General features: G+C 43.3%; 1 protein-coding gene across 5 annotated transcripts in view; it reads right to left on the bottom strand.

Moving 5' to 3' along the window:
• Positions 1-2491: 2491 nt before the first annotated feature.
• Positions 2492-18874, bottom strand: part of GPATCH8 (G-patch domain containing 8) — a 114929-nt gene continuing 98546 nt past the window's right edge. For all 5 annotated transcript variants that reach the window (XM_057535802.1, XM_057535803.1, XM_057535806.1 and 2 more), the window contains 2 exons: positions 13341-13471; positions 2492-8659 (listed from right to left, as the gene is read on the bottom strand). In XM_057535802.1, coding sequence (XP_057391785.1) covers positions 4759-8659; positions 13341-13471 — 4032 coding nt within the window. In that variant the 3' untranslated portion in view covers positions 2492-4758. The remainder of the gene's footprint in view (positions 8660-13340; positions 13472-18874) is intronic.

Below are 18874 nucleotides of genomic sequence, written 5' to 3'. Positions count from 1 at the left end.
CCGACTCAGCCAATAAAGAAATACGAGAATGAAGGGGTTTTTAGACATAGGAAATAACATAAGCAAAGAGAGCAGCAGAAGGACATAGAGGTCAGTTATAGAGAAAGACAAGTAGTCAACATAGGGTGTCTAAAGGGGAGGACTGGGGCATGAGAGTGGAATGGAAGGCTGGGGTCTAATCACTGGAGGTCCTTGAATATCTTATTAAGGAATTTGAACTTTAATACATAGGAGATGGAGAATCAAAGATTTTTTAAGTCAGGGAATAAGATACATGATCAATTGTGCACCAGTCTGGATTACACTAGCTGCCTATGGATAGAAGGAACTGGAAAAGGCAGGACTTAGTAGGAAGATCAGATGGGTGGCATCTACCATCCTCTCAGTTAAAGGTGATGAGGCCTGAACCAGGGAACTGGTGGCAGGAACAAAGGAGAGAGCAGAGATTGCACATCCAGTTACTGATGTAACTGGATGTGCAATCTCTGCTCTCTCCTTTGTGTAGTAGGGAGGTGTCAAAAGTAATTCAAAGCTTTGGTGGCTGGCTGGTAGGACAGTAGTATCATTAACTGAAATTGGAAACAGGTAGGATCAGATTTGGGAAGGGAGAGTTTGGTATTTAATAAAGATTCTATTCCTTGTTGGGTGTTCCTTTGGGGTCAGAGCTGGGTTGATAGTAGGCAGAGGAGTGCTGACACATTGCTGTCACTTTCCCATTCCATCAGCCTGAGCCCTAGAATTTCTCAATGAATTCTATGGCTTCATAAAGTCAACAATTATTGAACTTCTACTATGTGCCTGGCACTGAGCTTGGCAGTGTGGAGGATATACAGAAAAATCTTCATCTTTGATGTTTCCTTGCTAAATCCTGATGCATAATCCTGTTACTAATGGTATTTTACTTTGCTTTTATCTTTCTTGAACACATAATCAAAATGTTTGTGTTCAACTCTATATAAAACACTCTTAAGGGATTAAGAGAAAAAAGGAAGTATAAGAATCAGTCCCTCCCTCTCAGAGCTTACAATTTTACTGGGAAGCAATGAGTACAAAATGAACTGCACTCTGATTCTGAAAAGCCAGTAAGCTTACATGGGACAGGGACTTAGATCCTAGAGTCAGGGAGGCCAGCCAGGAAAACGCTGCAATAATTCAGTCACGAGATAAGGGGGAGGTGAAGGTATCCCTGGCAAACAATAATGGAAAGGGTTCACAAGGCCTGAATTAGTCACTGAGGGTGTTGAAGAGGGAGTACTTCCATGTTGCAAGCCCAGGCAGCTGAGGCAGATAGAAGAACCCCTATTGGAATCAGGCAGCTGCACATACCTTCACACAGCATACTCTCTACACGTCAGTCTGCCTCTTTCGCTGACACCTTGGCTGCTCAGAAAATCACTTTTCATTTTAATTTTTTTGGCCGTGCCACGTGGCTTGTGGGATTTTAGTTCCCTGACCAGAGACTGAACCTGGGCCACCGCAGTGAAAGCACCGAGTCCTAAACACCGGACCTCCCGGGAATTCCCATTTTTCATTTTCATCTTTTATTTTGGGGCAGGGATTTTTCTATTTTAGAGAAATAGATCTGAGCATCCAACCCAAGGTTCAAGTTGAATAGCTTCTCTTTTGTCAAGGGGAGAACACAGCTGTATGAGAGTAGGAAAGAAATAGACAGTGTACTGTTCCTTCCTGAAAGGTTGAGGAAGAGAGGAAACTAATTTATCACTACAGATCTATGGTTAGCTTTTGATGCTGAACTTTCCCTGCCTTTTGAGACTTTTCCATACAGAAGAGTAGATAGAGGCTTTTATCTGCTCAGTAACAATTAGGACATACTTCCTTTTACCAGGTAGCTCTCAAGCACTGTAGTGGTATTAAAGTGTTGAGGAGAATAATTCAGGACTGGTTCTGGTATACAAAACTCCATCTAGAGGGCAAAGGCCAGGCAGGTGTCTCATCTCATTGCCCTGAAGTCCATCCAAAATCCCAAAAATCAAAGCTAGAAATTCCAAACACATTTAGTGAGCACCTATTTGCCATACATTCTACTACACACAGATTGTACATCTAAAATGAGCAAAAGGATAGAAATAGAAGAGAATCTGGGGGGCTTCCCTGGTGGTCCAGTGGTTATGACTCCTCACTTCCACTGCAGGGGGGCACGGGTTCAATCCCTGGTCCGGGAACTAAGACCCCGCATGCCGCTCAGCAAGGCAAAAAAAAAAAAAAAAAAAGAATATGGGGAAGAGTGGAAAGGAGGTGCACATTCCAAGACAACTACATAAGACTGAGAGAAACGTAACCATTACTTCCTCCCACAGCATAAGCTTTCCCCTCTACTTGGGCAGGCTGAGCTTTGATAAGCACAGTCTAAACATCATATGGTTCATAAGAATCTATGATCACTTCAAACAAGATGTTATTTGTAAACCATAACTCCCTCCATCCCTTCCCCACTCGAGTGGATGGGGCAACAATCACGACAGACTCTAAGTTTCCACAAATCATTGGTTTATTAGAAAGTTCCTTTCCCTAATTTTACAGCATATATATCTCTATCATATGTGATAAAGTTAAATACAATCTGTTATGCTTGTAAGTAAGGATAGGTTATTTCTTTCTTTTTTTTTTTTTTTAGTTTTAAAATCACTATTCTGGAAATTAAAGGAAACTGCCTCCAGGAAGGCAGAGAGGCAGCCAGAGTATGGCTCAATCTACAAGCTAATGGGAAGCAGCACAAAAATGTTAATACTGTATTATTTAAATATTTACATGGGCTGAAAGCAAAGAAAAATGAGTCCCTTCACTTCAAACAGATGATTTCATTTTCCAGTGCTAGTTATCAAATAAGTGATGCTTCTGAATCAGATGAGGAGCACTGAACAGGCAGAAGGCTGTCAAGAGTCTTGTTTGCCCAGCACTTGCTTGTCATAAACTCAAAGCCTTTCTCTTTTGGAAATTGAAGAAGAAAGGCAGAACAGAGCCCTGGCCCACGTAAGAAGGGCTTGTTTTTCCTGTCAGGTGACCACCCAACCAATTCTAGCCACAGGAATAGGTAGGGATATGCCAAACAGGGAAGTACTAACTACACCAAAGAAGATAAGACCTACAATATAAACACCTTTGGGTCAGTGTATTAACTAGGTCTGAGAGCCGGGTGAAACGCAAGAAGAGGAGGAAGAGGAATTGAGGTGGTACTTCCCCTGATAAGTGTCATGGGAGAAAAGAAAAAAGGTATCTTTACTGCTTAAACTAAGCTGGGTAGAAGGCATGGAAACTATGAAGCAAAACAATCTGCAGAATCCATAAATGTGCTCACCTCCCAGTAAGTGGAAGAGGAAAAACTGTCCCAACTCTATCATCCTCCAGTCTACTTCTACTTCAGTTTCTAGCCAACCCAAAAGGCACATTAAAAAATTTTGTCAGAGGGGGCTAAGTACTAGGAAGGCAAATGGACTGCCTGGGACAGGCACCCCGGAAACCCAGGAATCCCCCAGGACAATCATACTGAATCTCACTGCTTCCAGAGTATAAAGCTCTTGAATCTCTCTCTCCTCCTCTGTGGGGCGCACCTGTTTCTCTGTATAAAACAGCAAAGCACGTGAGGGAGACTCTGTCGTAACTGAGTATCCCTCTGACACCCCCAGCTGACTGCTGCCTATTAGTTCAAAAAGCCTAGTGCTGGGGGCACCACTTACTGCAAATTTTGTCTCTGCAAAGAATGTTAAACAACGTTCCTTTTTCTGTTTTAACATTTTTATAGTTCATAACTTCAAAAAATACATGAGCTTGATAAAATATACATGCTTAATCATTTTTGCATCTAGCAGAAAACAAATACTTTATTTTTTTGTTTTCATTTTATAACCTTTAAAGTTTCTTAATTCAACTAGGGCAAACATATTTACACAAAGCCACCAGAACAAGGATCACTTAAAGAGCTGGATGTAAAAAATATTATTGCAGTATACTACAAATATGGAACCTTTTTTATATGAGCTACAAAAAGCAGCATTTACGTTTATAGAGTTCAGTGCAATTTTTTACATTAAAAAATCCTATAAATTAAGAAGGAAACATCAACATGACAGAAGAAAATACACCCTTCAGACACATGAGCTCCTCTCTGGGGAAGCACATGGGCGACTCTATGTTCCGCATAGCTTCTATTCATGATAGGATCTTCTTTTCTGGGATATGCAGATGTCTCTTCTGGGATGAGGGACACGAGGACAACAGTGCCAAATGTGTGGCTGTTTGTGTGGGAAGTGGATCGAATGACAGCCTGAGTGGCACCTGGTTCCAGGTCAGACTCCCTTTCCACTTCACCCGGGATAAATAAGGTCACCAAGGTCAAAGACACTGATAAAGCAGGACCAGATGGAAAACCCGCCAGCCAGAGAGGAGGAAAATGTTTTAAATATAGACAAGTGCAGAGGAAAGTAGAGAGAGGAGGGGAGTATCTAAACTCAACAGTTTGGAGATGTTGCCAAAGAGGGGTGGGTAGCACTTACTGGTGTTCCCAAGCTTAGAAACACAGGAGAGGGAGGGACAAACAGAAAGGGGAAAAGGGAAAAAAATCCCTGATAGTAAACCCAAAGCAAACCTCAAATCTAAAACCACCCCTGCAAGCCAAAACTCAACTCTTTGGCTGTCAGACACTGCCCATTCCAGCTTCTACTTGCTGGTATTAATGGCTCAACACCCCAAGGGAAGATTTATGGGTCACCTTCCCTGGCCCTACCTGGGCTCCTATCCAACTCATGTTCCATGGCTGGGGGGGTGCTGCAGGTCCTGACCTGAGAAGATGGGGTGAAGTAGTGGGTGAAGGTGGAGGGCAGTGGCAGCTGCTGCAGCAGGCCGGGGGGCAAGTAGGGTAGGGTAGAGGGCAGCATGTGGAACAGGGTGGAAGGTAAAGGGCCCAGGATGGATGGCTGAGGCGGGAATGATATGGATGGGATGGCTAGCTAGAAAGGTGGCAGGATGGCCAGGGATGATTGAGTGAGTGAGGTGGGACAAGGAAATGGGGGTCAGGTGGGGCTGGGGAATATGATGTACTTGGGCAAGTGGCTGGGGATGAGGGTGGGGGTGAATGCCAATGGCAGCAGCAGCTGCTGCGGCATGATGCTGTAGGATGGCATGCTGAACAGTTGTGATGGAGGTGGCAGAGGCTGTGGCCGGCTGCTGAATGTGGATGGGCTGCAAGGCTGGAGTGGCTGGGGCCAGGGCAGCTGAGGCGGGAAAGGCCTTTACTTGCTTGGCCAGAAGCTGCTGCTGGATGTGTTGCTGCGCGGCCTGCTGGAGCTTGCTGTACTTCTCCATCTCCTCGGGAGTGAAGGTGATGGGCTGGCTTTCCAGTGGGGCTAGGGAAGCATCCTCAACCCCATCAGCTGACTCAATACTAGGCTCCCCACTGGGAGGTGCATAACTGGGGAAGTGCTCAAGGTCTGACGCTATAGGCAGCAAGCTGGATTCCACAGGGCCTGGTTGACTGCCACTATCCAGGGACTCGAGGGTGTCCCCATCACTGGGGTCAGGGAGGTAGTTATGGGAGATGGATGGGTCCCCAGGATAGCAGTCAGAGTGCACTGGGGTGCCTAACGGAGCCACAGGGTGAGCAGCAGTAGCTTCTTCAGACTTTGGCTCTTCTGGGGGTGGGTCTGATAAGGGGCCAGCTGTTTCCTCTGAGAACTGATGTCCAAATGGGGCATCACTATTCCCTGGAGGCCCTTCTTCTGTCTCTGACTGCTCTTGCTCTTCCCCCCTTTCTAAACCAGACTCTTCACATTTCTTGGTGTTGGGCTTTCGGGTAGCTGGGAGCTTCCCTATCAGTGGAAGGACAGGCTTATTGCCAAGAGAAGGGGGGAGCTTGGGCCCAAAATAACCTTGTGGAGGGTCCTTGAGCTTGAGCCCGGCTTTATTAGGGGTGGCCAGCACCTCCTCACTCACACTGGGTTTCCTCTCCACTTTCCTTGACTGGATCTTCTCCAGCAGCAGTTTGGCAGTGACAGAGTTCTTGTCTTCAGGGTTGCAGTCACCTTCTGACCCTCTTCCTGGGCCAGTGTTGCTGTTCTGGGAGGGTGGGCCTATCCCTTTACCATCATCTCCTCTGCCATCTTCTTTCTTCTTCTCCCCGGAACCTTCTCCCCGGCCTGATCGGAAATAGTGGGGAGACTGGGAGCGGTAGATTTTAGAGCGAATGAAGTCTCGACGACCAGAACGCCTCTCCTCAGGGCTCTCGTGACCCCATGATCCCTTCCTGGAGCCTGATCTCTGTGAAGGGCTCCGGGTGCTGCGGCTGCGGTCCCGGCTATAGCTCCGACTCCGCTGCCAGCTGTGGGCTGTGGTGCTGCGGCTTCTCCGTTTGCTCCGGCTGCGACTACAACTGCTGCTGCGGCTGCGGCCCCTGGATCTTGAGCGCTCCCTAGTATGACTCCGAGATCGGCTTCGGGACTGGCTGCAACTGAGGCTATAGTCATCATCAGAAGATGAATATTTGTGCCGCTTGGACCGGTGCTTGGAACTGGTATAGTCTGAGTCATCAGAGTCGTGGGAGCGCTTGGAGTGCCTTCGTGATCGGTCACTATAATCACTATAGCTGTCATCAGAGTAACTGTGTTGTCTACTATAGCAGCTCTGGTCTGAAGAAGCATCTGAGCTACTTGAGTAAGAACGCCGGGAGGAACGGCGAGAGGAATGGTGCCGGCCAGACCGTGAGCGGCTACGGGAATGCTCACTGCCCGACTCTTCTTCCTCCTCTTCCTCCTCCTCCTCCTCACTGTACTGGGATGGAGACTTCTGGTGCAGCCGGCGTGATGAAGCATCATCACTATCCTCATCTCCACTACTGGGTCGACTTCGATGGCTGGATCGGCTGCTCCATTTGCTGCTAGCTCTTTGCTGACAGGATGAAGTTGGAGGTTCACCTTTGTGTTTCCTCCCACCATGATCTTGGGAGCTGCCACCACCTCCACCTTCATCCTTCTTGCCACTGCTCCCTTCTTCAGCTGGAATGGATCTCCGCTGGGAATCATCTTGGGCTCGCCGCCGTCTTCTCGATGGTGCAGGGCTACCACTACCAGGGGGTTCTGGTTTGGGCCCCCGTTCAGAATCTGCTGGGGCTGATGACTTATTCTTCTTTCGTTTTCGCTTCTTGCGCTTCTTAGACTTCTCCCCAGACTCTGCCTTAGAGCTTTTCTCTTCTGGGTCAGGCTTGTGTTTCCGTTTGTGTTTGCTGGATTTTTTGTGCTTCTTCTTCTTTTTGTGTCGGTGGGACTTCCCAGATCGTTCTTTCTTGCTAGGAAGGCTTCTCCCCGTGTCTTCTGTCTCTGACCCATGGCTACCCCCAGGCTCCTGCTTATTCAGGCTGCTACAGGCAGACCCTGAAGCAGGTGCATCTATTCTGCCTCCTGAAGAATGTTCTACATTCTCTCCCTCCTCCTTGCTTTTATTTGGCTCACTAGGATCAAGGCTTTGGAGATGGTCCTTTGAGGAGCCTCCTATATCCTTTGGTTTTTCTGTCCCTTTAGCTCTGGCATCTTTGTTCCTTGAAAGCTTGAAGTCAAAGTACAAAGGATTACAACTGTAAGAAATGGAGGGTTCTGCCTTCGTGAAAATTAGTAGTTCTGATGGCCACTGGAGGGCAGTGCTTTCATCTTTGCTTAAAACGGGAAAGAAGGGACCAGTAGGATGTTTGGGTCCCTCCTGGCTTTCTTTCCCTGCTGGAGTGGCCTGAGAGATTTCTTTAGGAGGATTAGACTCACACATTTGGATCTCTGAATCCTTCTGACTCTGACTCTCTAAACTATGCTCACTTACATCCCCTCCTGAGGCCTTCTTTGTCTCAGCTTTGCTTTCAGGCTCTGAGGGCTCAGCCACACTGGTTTCCATCTGCTGTTCAGAGACTTCACCAACTGTCTTTTCTGCTCCTTGGCTTGCTGCCACCTTGATGCAGCCTTTAGGCTTGGGAGAACTACTTTTTTTGCTGTCTAGGGCATTCTTTGGGTGTGTACTATTATCACCTTCCATTTGTTCACTGGCTCTCATAAAGAGTAGGAAAGGAAAATTAGGTTTTACTTTGCAGTGTGCTGGGGGGATGTAGTGGTAATACTCTGGCTCTGTAGCCCCAGCCCCTTCTTCTCGCTTCATTCTTTTTAACTTAGATAATGTTGAGGCAAGGGACCCTCCGTCCTGAGGGTCTTCATCCTCTTTTTTACCATCAATATTACTGCTACCATCGGAGTCTCCCATCTTCTGCAGTCCTTGGTCTGCACCCTTCTCATCAGCTTTTGTTCCATCTTCAGAGGTCCCTTCCTCTGCATGGTCCTTGAAAACTGATGCTATTGATTCGAGTTTGACAGGAGCCTTCTTGGCAAAAGAAAATGACACTCCCAATTTTTGCAGTGGGGTCCCCAGATTATTCTTAATGCCAAAGCTGATGCCTTGAGAGGCTAGCCCAGGAGACTGTGTCAGTCCAGTGGTATTAGTGATTTGTACTGCAGTGAAAGGGCCTCCTTTATCTGTGGAGAATTCAGATCCCAGGCCACAAGTGGCAGTGGCACATGTGCCACTGTTTGTTGCTGATTCTTCTTTATCATCATCTCCACCTTCTTCATCTACAGCCACTGTGGTTGGTCTGAACATGGGACCACTTCCAGGTGCACTACACAATGGTTTAGAAAAATGAAAAACAAAAAAAACAGGTTTAGGGAACATTTCATACCTCTTTTTTTTTTTTATTTTTGGCCTCCCCACGCAGCATGTAGGATCTTAGTTCCCCGACCAGGGATCAAATACGCACCCCCTGCAGTGGAAGCATGGAGTCTTAACCACTGGACCACCAGGGAAGTCCCTCATACTTCTTATATGATACTAATCCCTTATGCTTGACCATTCATCACAGGCAGATCTTAAAGACACTGAGTGGGCTTCCCTGGTGGCGCAGTGGTTGAGAATCCGCCTGCCAATGCAGGGGACACGGGTTCGAGCCCTGGTCTGGGAGGATCCCACATGCCACGGAGCAACTAGGCCCGTGAGCCACAATTACTGAGCCTGCGCATCTGGAGCCTGTGCTCCGCAACAAGAGAGGCCACGATAGTGAGAGGCCCGCGCACTGCGATGAAGAGTGGCCCCCGCTTGCCACAACTAGAGAAAGCCCTCGCACAGAAACGAAGACCCAACACAGCCATAAATAAATAAATAAATAAATAAATAAATAAATAAATATTAAAAAAAAAAAAAGCAGGAAAAAAAAAAAAAAAAAGACACTGAGTGATGGTCATTCCCCAGCCCTGTGCTAACAAAAGGAACTTCCTCAGTGAGGTTAGGCAAAGTCTCACACTACTAATCTACCAAGCTACATTCGCAGGGATAGCCAGTTACTGCTGTTTCTTCCTTAGCTGTCTAAAATATAAAAACTGAGGTTTACCTCTCAATTCGAATACACTATCATTACCGTCTGGTACAGCCCACCTGTCCTGTATCCATTCTTAATTCTTATTGTATCATCCTACCCATCAGTATGCTATCAAACATATGGCTGAACATCTATTCACAAAGGTTGCACAGTTCACCCTTGAATACAGGTTTGCAGGTTTGAACTGCGAGGGCCCACTTATGCACAGATTTTTTTTTCAATAAATACATATCACACAATCTGTGGTTGGTTGAATCCGTGGATGTGGAACCACAAATACGGAGGGTTGACTACAAAATTATACACAGATCTTTGACTGTGTAGGTGTGTGAGTGTGTGTGGGGGCTGGGGGTCACTGGCACCCCTAACCTCCACATTGTTCAAGGATCAACTGTATTTCATACAGCTAAAAAACAAAACAAAACAAAAAAACCCTCAATTTCTTCTGTGCTTTCAAATTTCAATTTTTAAAAACGTGCCTATTCCCTGAGTTGAACACAGTCAGAAACCTCCACTGTGCTACGCTATGATGGTTTGTGGTTAGGTTAGTATGTCTGTTATAGAAACTAAGAGTCTGTGCCTATCTCCTGGCACCATGCCCAAGCATCAGCTTTAGTTTTGTGATACTTTCTGGGCATTCCATACAGTGATCATAATTCTACCAAGGACCTTCTCAGCTTTGAAAACAGGAGCACCAAGGAACCTCAAAGCCAGTGTTTTAAACTCCTGTCATGTCTGAAATTTTTACAGTGTGTGGATTATACAGGTATCTCTCAAGCCAAACTCAAGAACTGAATAGAATTATTTGCATGAAGTCCTTTTAATCTAAACCCTAGCTACTAGCTGCCCTAAACTCAGGGACCAAATATATTTGGATAATATAGTATCCCCTTTGCTATCTGAACTGTTGTTATTGTGGGATGGAACCCACAAGATTTAGGTAGCAAGAGATACTCTCACTGTGTCACAAAACCTATCCCATGGCAAAGAAACCCTCAAATTGAATTTTTAAAAATTTATTTTGACCTTTTGCTTAGTCTTTGCCACGCTACTTCAATAACACTATGGGGTCACGCATTACTCCTAGGACAATGAAAGACCTGATGATGGGCCAAAACCTTCTTTTATTCTCCCAAGAGATTACTTGGTCATCTTTTAACTGTTTATTTCTAAAACAGAACTAATGCTGCACAGCGTGGCCAAAAAATAAATAAATAATAAAACATTCACTACCAAAGAAAAACACGTATTAGAATATGTCCCAGGGCTTCCCTGGTGGCGCAGTGGTTAAGAATCCGCCTGCCAATGCAGGGGACATGGGTTCGAGCAGCCCTGGTCTGGGAAGATCCCACATGCCACGGAGCAACTAAGCCCGTGCACCACAACTACTGAGCCTGCGCTCTAGAGCCTGCAAGCCACAACTACTGAGCCCGTGCGCCACAGCTACTGAAGCCCGCGCGCCTAGAGCCCGTGCTCCGCAACAAGAGAAGCCACCGCAGTGAGAAGCCCGTACGCCGCAACAAAGAGTAGTCCCCGCTCGCCGCAACTAGAGAAAAGCCCATGTGCAGCAATGAAGACCCAATGCAGCCAAAAATAAAATAAATTTATAAAAAAATAAACAAATAAAAATGAAATAAAATATGTCCAGAACTAGAAAGTGGTCTGGTATATATATTTTTAATATTTGATTTATTTTAAAAATAAATGTATTTATTTATTTATTTTTGGCTGCGTTGGTCTTCATTGCAGTGCAAGGGCTTTCCTCTGGTTACAGCGAAGGGGGGCTACTCTTCATTGTGGTGCGCGGGCTTCTCACTGCAGTGGCTTCTCTTGTTGTGGAGCACAGGCTCTAGGCGCGCGGGCTTCACTAGTTGTGGTTCGTGGGCTCTAGAGCACAGGCTCAGTAGTTGTGGCACATGAGCTTCGTTGCTCCACGGCATGTAGGATCTTCCCGGACCAGGGCTCGAACCCGTGTCCCCTGCATTGGCAGGCGGATTCTTAACCACTGTGCCACCAGGGAAGTCTGAGGTAGTATATATATTTTTAAGGAGGTACCCTTGCTACAAGTCCAAGAGGAATGTGTTTAACATAAAGAGCTGCCAAAGAAGGAATCAGAACCAGTTTAACAGGCATTTTAACTCAACATTAGAGCTCATGGGTTAATTCTGTTTCAAAACTTACACTATATGTGTTCTTTCCCTTCCTTCTTCCTCCAAAACACAAGAGAAGTAAATAAGTAAAAGGATCCAGAGACAAAAATCCAGAAAGTCTATGATCTTGGAAACTCTGGCCCCAACTTGGTTGTAAAGTTTTAAAAGCCACAGTCATAGCTTCTCCTTCCACCGTAACCAGTTCCTCCTTTGTTACTGGCCAGCCATTAAAAACAAACATAGGGATGTAAGTCCTTCGGATTGAGGCCCATACCTCATGAACTCTCAGATGCTCAAAGACTGGGTCCCCAAAGTCTAGTCGCTTGGAAATTCAGCCTTAGGTGGGATAAATTCCACCTAAGGCTAAACACCAGCCCCAAATTTATCATCAAGAACCATGAAGGAACATTAAAAACAACACTCAAGAAGGCAGGAATCTACAGAGAAATAAATGGATAGAATTTCCTAGGTTTTAATGTTTAGTTCTAACTCTACTCTATAGTACTTAAAAGGCAGTTACAACACTTGAATCTGTGCCCAGTAGAATACTGTGATGTATATGCTTTTCTACATAAGAATAATATTGGAGGGGAATTCCCTGGTCTAGTGGTTAGGATTTGGCGCTTTCACTGCCGTGGCCGAGGGTTCAATCCCTGGTCAGGGAACTGACATCCCACAAGCCGTGCAGGGCAGTCAAAAAAAAAAGTTGGAAAATGGGAATAATAATTGTTGCATAATTTACTGATTTACTGAGCATCTTCTATGTGCTAGGAACTCTTTTATAAGCACTTTGATATAACAACTTAATGACTTCTCACAACAACTATAAGAAATAAATTGTGATCATTTCATCTTACAGATAAGGAAACTGAGGCAAAGAGCTTGGATAACTACGGTCACAAAGATCACAGGATACGGCCTCAGGAGTGCAAATTCTTAATCAATATGTTATACTCCAAGTATAGATATGCTTTTAGTTTGAAAGAAGGATCTATTAAATTTATTTTATTTTTTATTTATTTATTTTTGGCTGTGTTGGGTCTTCGTTGCTGCACGTGGGCTTCCTCTAGTTGTGGCCAGCGGGGGCTACTCTTCGTTGTGGTGCGCAGGCTTCTCATTGCGGTGGTTTCTCTTGTTGCGGAGCATGGGCTCTAGGCGCGCAGGCTTCAGTAGTTGTGGCTCGTGGGCTCCAGAGCGCAGGCTCAGTAGTTGTGGCGCATGGGCTTAGTTGCTCTGTGGCATGTGGGATCTTCCTGGCCCAGGGCTCAAACCCGTGTCCCCTGCATTGGCAGGTGGATTCTTAACCACTGCACCACCAGGGAAGTCCCTGAAAGAAGGATCTATTAAAAACTGAAGGATTGGGCTTCCCTGGTGGCGCAGTGGTTAAGAATCCGCCTGCCAATGCAGGGGACACGGGTTCAAGCCCTGGTCCGGGAAGATCCCACATGCCGTGGAGCAACTCAACCTGCGTGCCACAACTACTGAAGCCTGCATGCCTAGAGCCTGTGCTCTGCAACAAGAGAAGCCACCGCAAGGAGAAGCCCGCGCACCCCAACGAAGAGTAGCCCCTGCTCACCGCAACTAGAGAAAGCCCCATGCGTAGCAATGAAGACCCAATGCAGCCAAAAATAAATAAATAAAATTAAAAAAAGAAAAGAAAAGAAAAACTGAAGGATTATATGTCAATTATACCTCAATTTTAAAAAAAACAGATTATAACTCTTAAATCTTAAGGGTTATAATTATTTGTAGAATGCTCGGAGAGAAAACGTCCTCACCATTCAGCTTGTTTTCTTTGCTCTGCCAACTCGTGGAGCCGCCGTAGGGCTTTCTCCTGCTTCTTCTCATCTTTGCGGGATCTTGAAGAGACATTTCGAGCAAACTCTCTCTGCTTGAGATCTTTCAATCTCTGGGTAACAAAAGAAAGGAACAGGGAATAGGTGATTTAGAATAACTTGGGGGATCCTGAAAGCAAGGCTTTCAGAATATTTACCCATAATCAATGGTTATAGCACTAGCATAGAATACATTGTTATACTCTCTTATGGTAATTGAAAACACAATGGCTGATTACTTTGGGTAAAGCACTTGGAGTATCTGCATTCATAATTAGGACAGCATACCATTTGCTTTATTGGGCAAAATTAAATAATTTCAGAAGCAACAAGCAACACTAGGAGAAAAGAACACTAGAAGAAAAGAAAAGGGACTATTTAATCACCTGCTCTTCCAGGATGCAAAACTAGACAAATAGAACATGAGTTAAATTGTAATAACACAAGCCAAAGAGAACAGAAAGGGGTTAAGCTAGTATAGAAAATTACCCAGGTGTAAGATCTTAAAAAGCAATGTACAGCTTACATGGGGAGGTTATCTGAATAATTCGGACTAATAGAAAGCATACTTTTATTTCACCATAAAAAGGTGCTATTCTTTTCATCATGAACAGTTTTCTTGCTAACTAATCAAACAAACCATCTTCCAGTGCTTGCATGTTCAGAGCTCACCAGTCTGACCACTTTCATCTGGTCAGTCTGCTGAAATTAGAGAGTAATATGTGTGGCTTTTCATTCCTTCATGGCCCTGAGAGGAACATCCAGGGAATGAGATGGGAGAGTAGAGACAAGTCAAAGTATTACTTAAAATCCTGATAAAAGAATGGGTCTTTTATTCTCAGAAGCTACTATATATAATTTTCCTTAAAACAAAACAAAAACAGCAACGTTATGACACACTGATGACAGACTCCAGACATATCTATCTGCAATGAAGACATAACTAAAATTATTTTCAACATACTAGATAATATAAAAGCAAACAAACCAAAACACATACATTAACCTATGCTTTTACAATAGCATTGGGAAAAGGAATCTGACCCAACATAAAGTGGACATTGCTTTGTTGGAAAGGCATGATGTTCAACAGACAGAGGAATTTTCTTATCTAATATTTATGAAATGTGTTTTGAATCTTTTTGAATTGGGAGGGGAAAAGGGTAGAAAGACACACACAAAAAAAGATACACAGCTAAAGACACTAGTAGAAAAACTCACTCTTGTGATCTGGGCTCCCAAATTAGAAGGATTTGCTTTCAATACATCAGCTGAAAATGTCACATCACAAAGAAAAAAAAAAAAAGTAAAAAATAAAACAAGAATGGAAGAGAAAAAAAAAATAAAGCAAGCATTACTACACAAGCTGTCTTAGTGAATGTGCAAACTATTATACTGAACAATCAGGGATAAAGCCATCAACTCTAAAAGGGTTGGGGAGAAGGGAAGTACCTATACAAAACATGTATGTGTACATACACACAGACTGACACAGTAATAATCCCTTCTAGATAAATGGAACCATCTCCATTCCTTTAGGAAAAATGGTTACAGAACTTCAGGAAAGACCACTGTGGTCTAAAAGCAGTTAGTCTTATTTTCATTTACCTTTATTTTGGGGGCGTTCAAGTAACCAAGAGATGGCAAAATTGTTTTACTGAGGCTGGCTGCTCAGAATTAAGATTTTTATAAAAATCACTTCAAGATGGAGGAGCTCCAATTTCCTCCTTCCAAGGAGAATGGGGCAGAGAGAAAGAGCCTGTCAGGACTATTGTATGATTATTTTAGGCCACAAACCCAGTTTTTTCCTGCCCCAAACACTTAACAGGCTCTCTAGCCAAGATTTAAATAGAATGATATGTTTTTCTCATTTCTGCTGTCTTTTCTCTAGCCACCTCATAAGCCTGGAAAATCTCCCCATGCCCAGTCATTCCCTTCCCTCTTACACTTTTAGGAGTTATTTCCCAAACTACAGGACACTGTCTAAAAGAATGAGCATTTTCTCAAAGTCTGGAGTCTCCAAGCTAAGTCAATGATTTCCAATCATTCAGCAGCCACCTGGTACAAACTTGCAGTTGAAGGGATAGAACTATTTCCACATCAGCCTGAAGACACCCTATCTCAAATTCCCACAACAATATAATTAAAGGTAGGGAGGGAAGAAAATGGGATGATGTCAATAAAACAAGTTCAAATCGTGGTCCTATATAGGGTGTAGCAAACACTCCTGTATCACCTTTACAAACTTTATAGTTAAGACTGGGGTCTTAAAAATAGAATTGGGAACCCTAGAATTCTAACCCAAACCTTAAAGACAGGGCTTGGCAACTCTCCCAAACCCAAAATGTATATTTGGGGTCTCTCTCAGATAAGGGTGTTCTGATGATAAAAATGGATTCCTAACTCCAAGTCTCTCCTTTCTTCTCAGGGTCAAACTAAATTCCCCTCACAAAGTCTCTACTGATCCCTCACATAACATAGCATTTTTCTTCTTTGTGAACTGTCTTATTAGCACTTTGTTATAGCAGTGATCTAGCAATCATCATATTTAGCCTGACTATACTTATTCCTGTCTTTCAGAAGGGCAGCTTGTGTAAAATTTCAGAGTCAGAAAGACTTGGGTTCAAATCCATTAATTACTGGCCAACTGGTTTCACCTCTCTGAGCTGCAATTCCCTCATTAGAAAAACAGGGCTATCTAGCAATAGATTTACGAGATTAAGTGTCAAAATAAATACAAGTAAAGCACTTAGTTTGTCCAAACTGTTCAATACTGCCCCTTCCCCTTTATTTGGGGCAGGGACTATGGCTTATCTTTATAATCAACCCTGCAGCGTAAGGAGCAGCGCCAAGGCTACAGAACTCATCTGGTAAATGGCTGGTGAGTAATTTGGCTTAAACACTGGATCCTTGATTTTTGACAAATCTTCGTTACCACCTGTAGGAAAGTTTGATATGAAATGTTTTCACATATCAATATTTACTAGGGACATATTCAAGCTAAATAATGTTTTTCCTAGTTATTACTCTCATACAGTAAGGAAGTCTCTCTCTCTCTTTTTTTTTTTTGGCCACGCTGTGTGGCATGCAGGATCTTAGTTCCCCCAACCAGGGACTGAACCCAGGCACCGGCAGTGAAAACATCAAGTCCTAGCCGCTGGATCACGAGGGAATTTCCCGAAGTCTCATTCCTTAGAGAACCAAAAAGCCTAAAAATTTAAACCCCTTACTCCTGAACAGAATTGGGCCAATGGCAAAAAAGATACTGACCAGAAACTTCTCAATTTCCCATCTAAAAAGTAATTTTCATAAAGGTACAAGGCCCTCATTCAGAATCAGATTTTCCAGTTGCCTATTTTATTCCAAAAGGCTACCAAGCTTGGCTCATATGCCACTGAGTACCCGTATGAAATTCTCTCTGTGTGTGACCTGTACTTTTTACTTTCCACTTAAATTCTGAAGAGGAACTCAACTTTAGATAGCTTTTTCAAGGCAAGAATAGAGGAGCAACATAACTGACTGTCAGAGAAGAGACAGAGTTCAAGTAAGGAGACCAAAAAGTACAGATGTGTCATCAATCCAAAAACTGTTTTCAAAGGCTGAGCAAATTCCATACTGTACATACAAATTCAAGTTAGCCTCCAAACTAGCACACAGTCTAATCTGAATGGATCTAATTAATCATTTAAGGTGACTCCAAAGCTACTATGTCCTTATCTCGGAAAATTATAAAGTATGCTTTCTGAAGAGTTACTAATAAATTTGCTTATTTATTTATGTTTACTACTATAAATTTAAGCCACATAACACATTTTTAGCTGAAAAATATTTGATTCAAGGGAAAGGAGACCAAACCCCATTCATAATGAAAGGGTTTGAAGATCTTGTTCTCCTGAAAAACGAATAGCATATTTCCATAAAAGTATACATCTGTGGCAGAGAACATAATTTCTCACTGATTTTCACTCACATGGTAGCTGGGGTTTCTATTAAATTTCCCAAAAGACCAGTAGAGGGAAGAACTTAACAAATTAGCCCAACAGTGGATGGGTATTTCAAGTGCTGGGTTAAGACCACTTCAAATGTAAATGACATTCTAGTTCTTAAAACTAGCTAAACAGCACTGTGTTGGCAGAAAAATATCTACTCCAGACACAAAATCCTGCTCCACTATCCATCTGCAAACAAATTAAACCAGAGAAATGAGAATCTGGTAAATCTTACCAGGTTTTCAGTGTAGGTGATATATTTGTCCACATTATCAATAATGTGGAGTGTCAATAGCAAGAAGTGGCACTGTGTTTGAGCTGGGAATGAATGAGACAGTTTTCCCTATCAACAAAAGATAACAAGGATCTCAGTCTAATAAAATACTTTTTATATCTTTTGATGCTACTCTTCTCTCTTGAATCACAACAAAATTTGATGTTAGAAGCTTATATTTGATTGAGTATACTTTACTAGGAATAAATCTATTATCTTTATCAAGTATTTAAAATCTATTATTGCAATTTAAAGAATAAAAACATTGTTTCCATGTGAAGGGAATTTCAGGCATCAGAAAATAGGCAGAGTATTTTCTGTTGCCACTAAAAATCCTATGTTCTAATATTTACTCAGTTCTAAAGAGAAACCTAATTCTGTCTCTTCAGGGTCAGAAGATTATCTGTGATTTCTTTTTCTCACCAGACAGCAATCTCACTCTCCCAGAGATTGTTCTCAGTTTTCCTTTATAACTAACCCTGCAATGCACACACCATTGTCTATGGCACAAAAGAGATGTTCAGTGAACATTTATCAAACTGGTTTCAGTTTTAAAATCAGTTATTGCGAAAGGGAACACATACATATTTTTACGTATTATTTGTTGATTACGAACAGAGATGGAGAATGGTGATCAAAGAAGCAGTGGTTGCTTGCAACTCAATCTGTTTTTCTGCCTAAACATGATCCAGCCCTTTCTGAACTCAACTACTCCCTTTCCATTATGCTAACAACCCCACATACCCAAAATCCACGGCCTCTTCTTCCCACTGTTTCCTGCCTCTCTCCAATGACATATAACATTAATGAGGAACTCCTTTCCCCACCAAAACTGGAGTAGTCATGCTGTAGTTGCTTGGCCAGGTTACCCACTTCAAGTCTCAGTGTTTGATGCCTCTGGATGAGACCAGCCAGAACATCGCCATGTGATGAGGGAGGGAAAAGACCAGTAGAGAACACAGAAAGCCTCAGCGTTAAACTACTCACAGAAAAAATATTATAGTTGAAAGGTTAAGTAAATCCAAGTTACTGGGCATGAGGTGTAAATTCTTCTTTTAGCACATGCATATCAGTAAGTGATGAAAATGAGTTTTATTCAGTAACAGAGAAAACCAAATGTTTGGTAACAGAAAACACTAATGATGATTACAGATACTGAAAAAAATCAGAGGGGAAATAGAGAAGTATACATTCTTTTGGCTAGGTAACAGTAG

Source organism: Balaenoptera acutorostrata, chromosome 20, assembly GCF_949987535.1.
Source record: "Balaenoptera acutorostrata chromosome 20, mBalAcu1.1, whole genome shotgun sequence".
NCBI classification, from domain to species: Eukaryota; Metazoa; Chordata; class Mammalia; order Artiodactyla; family Balaenopteridae; genus Balaenoptera; species Balaenoptera acutorostrata.
This window is presented reverse-complemented; position numbering and strand designations above follow the sequence as displayed.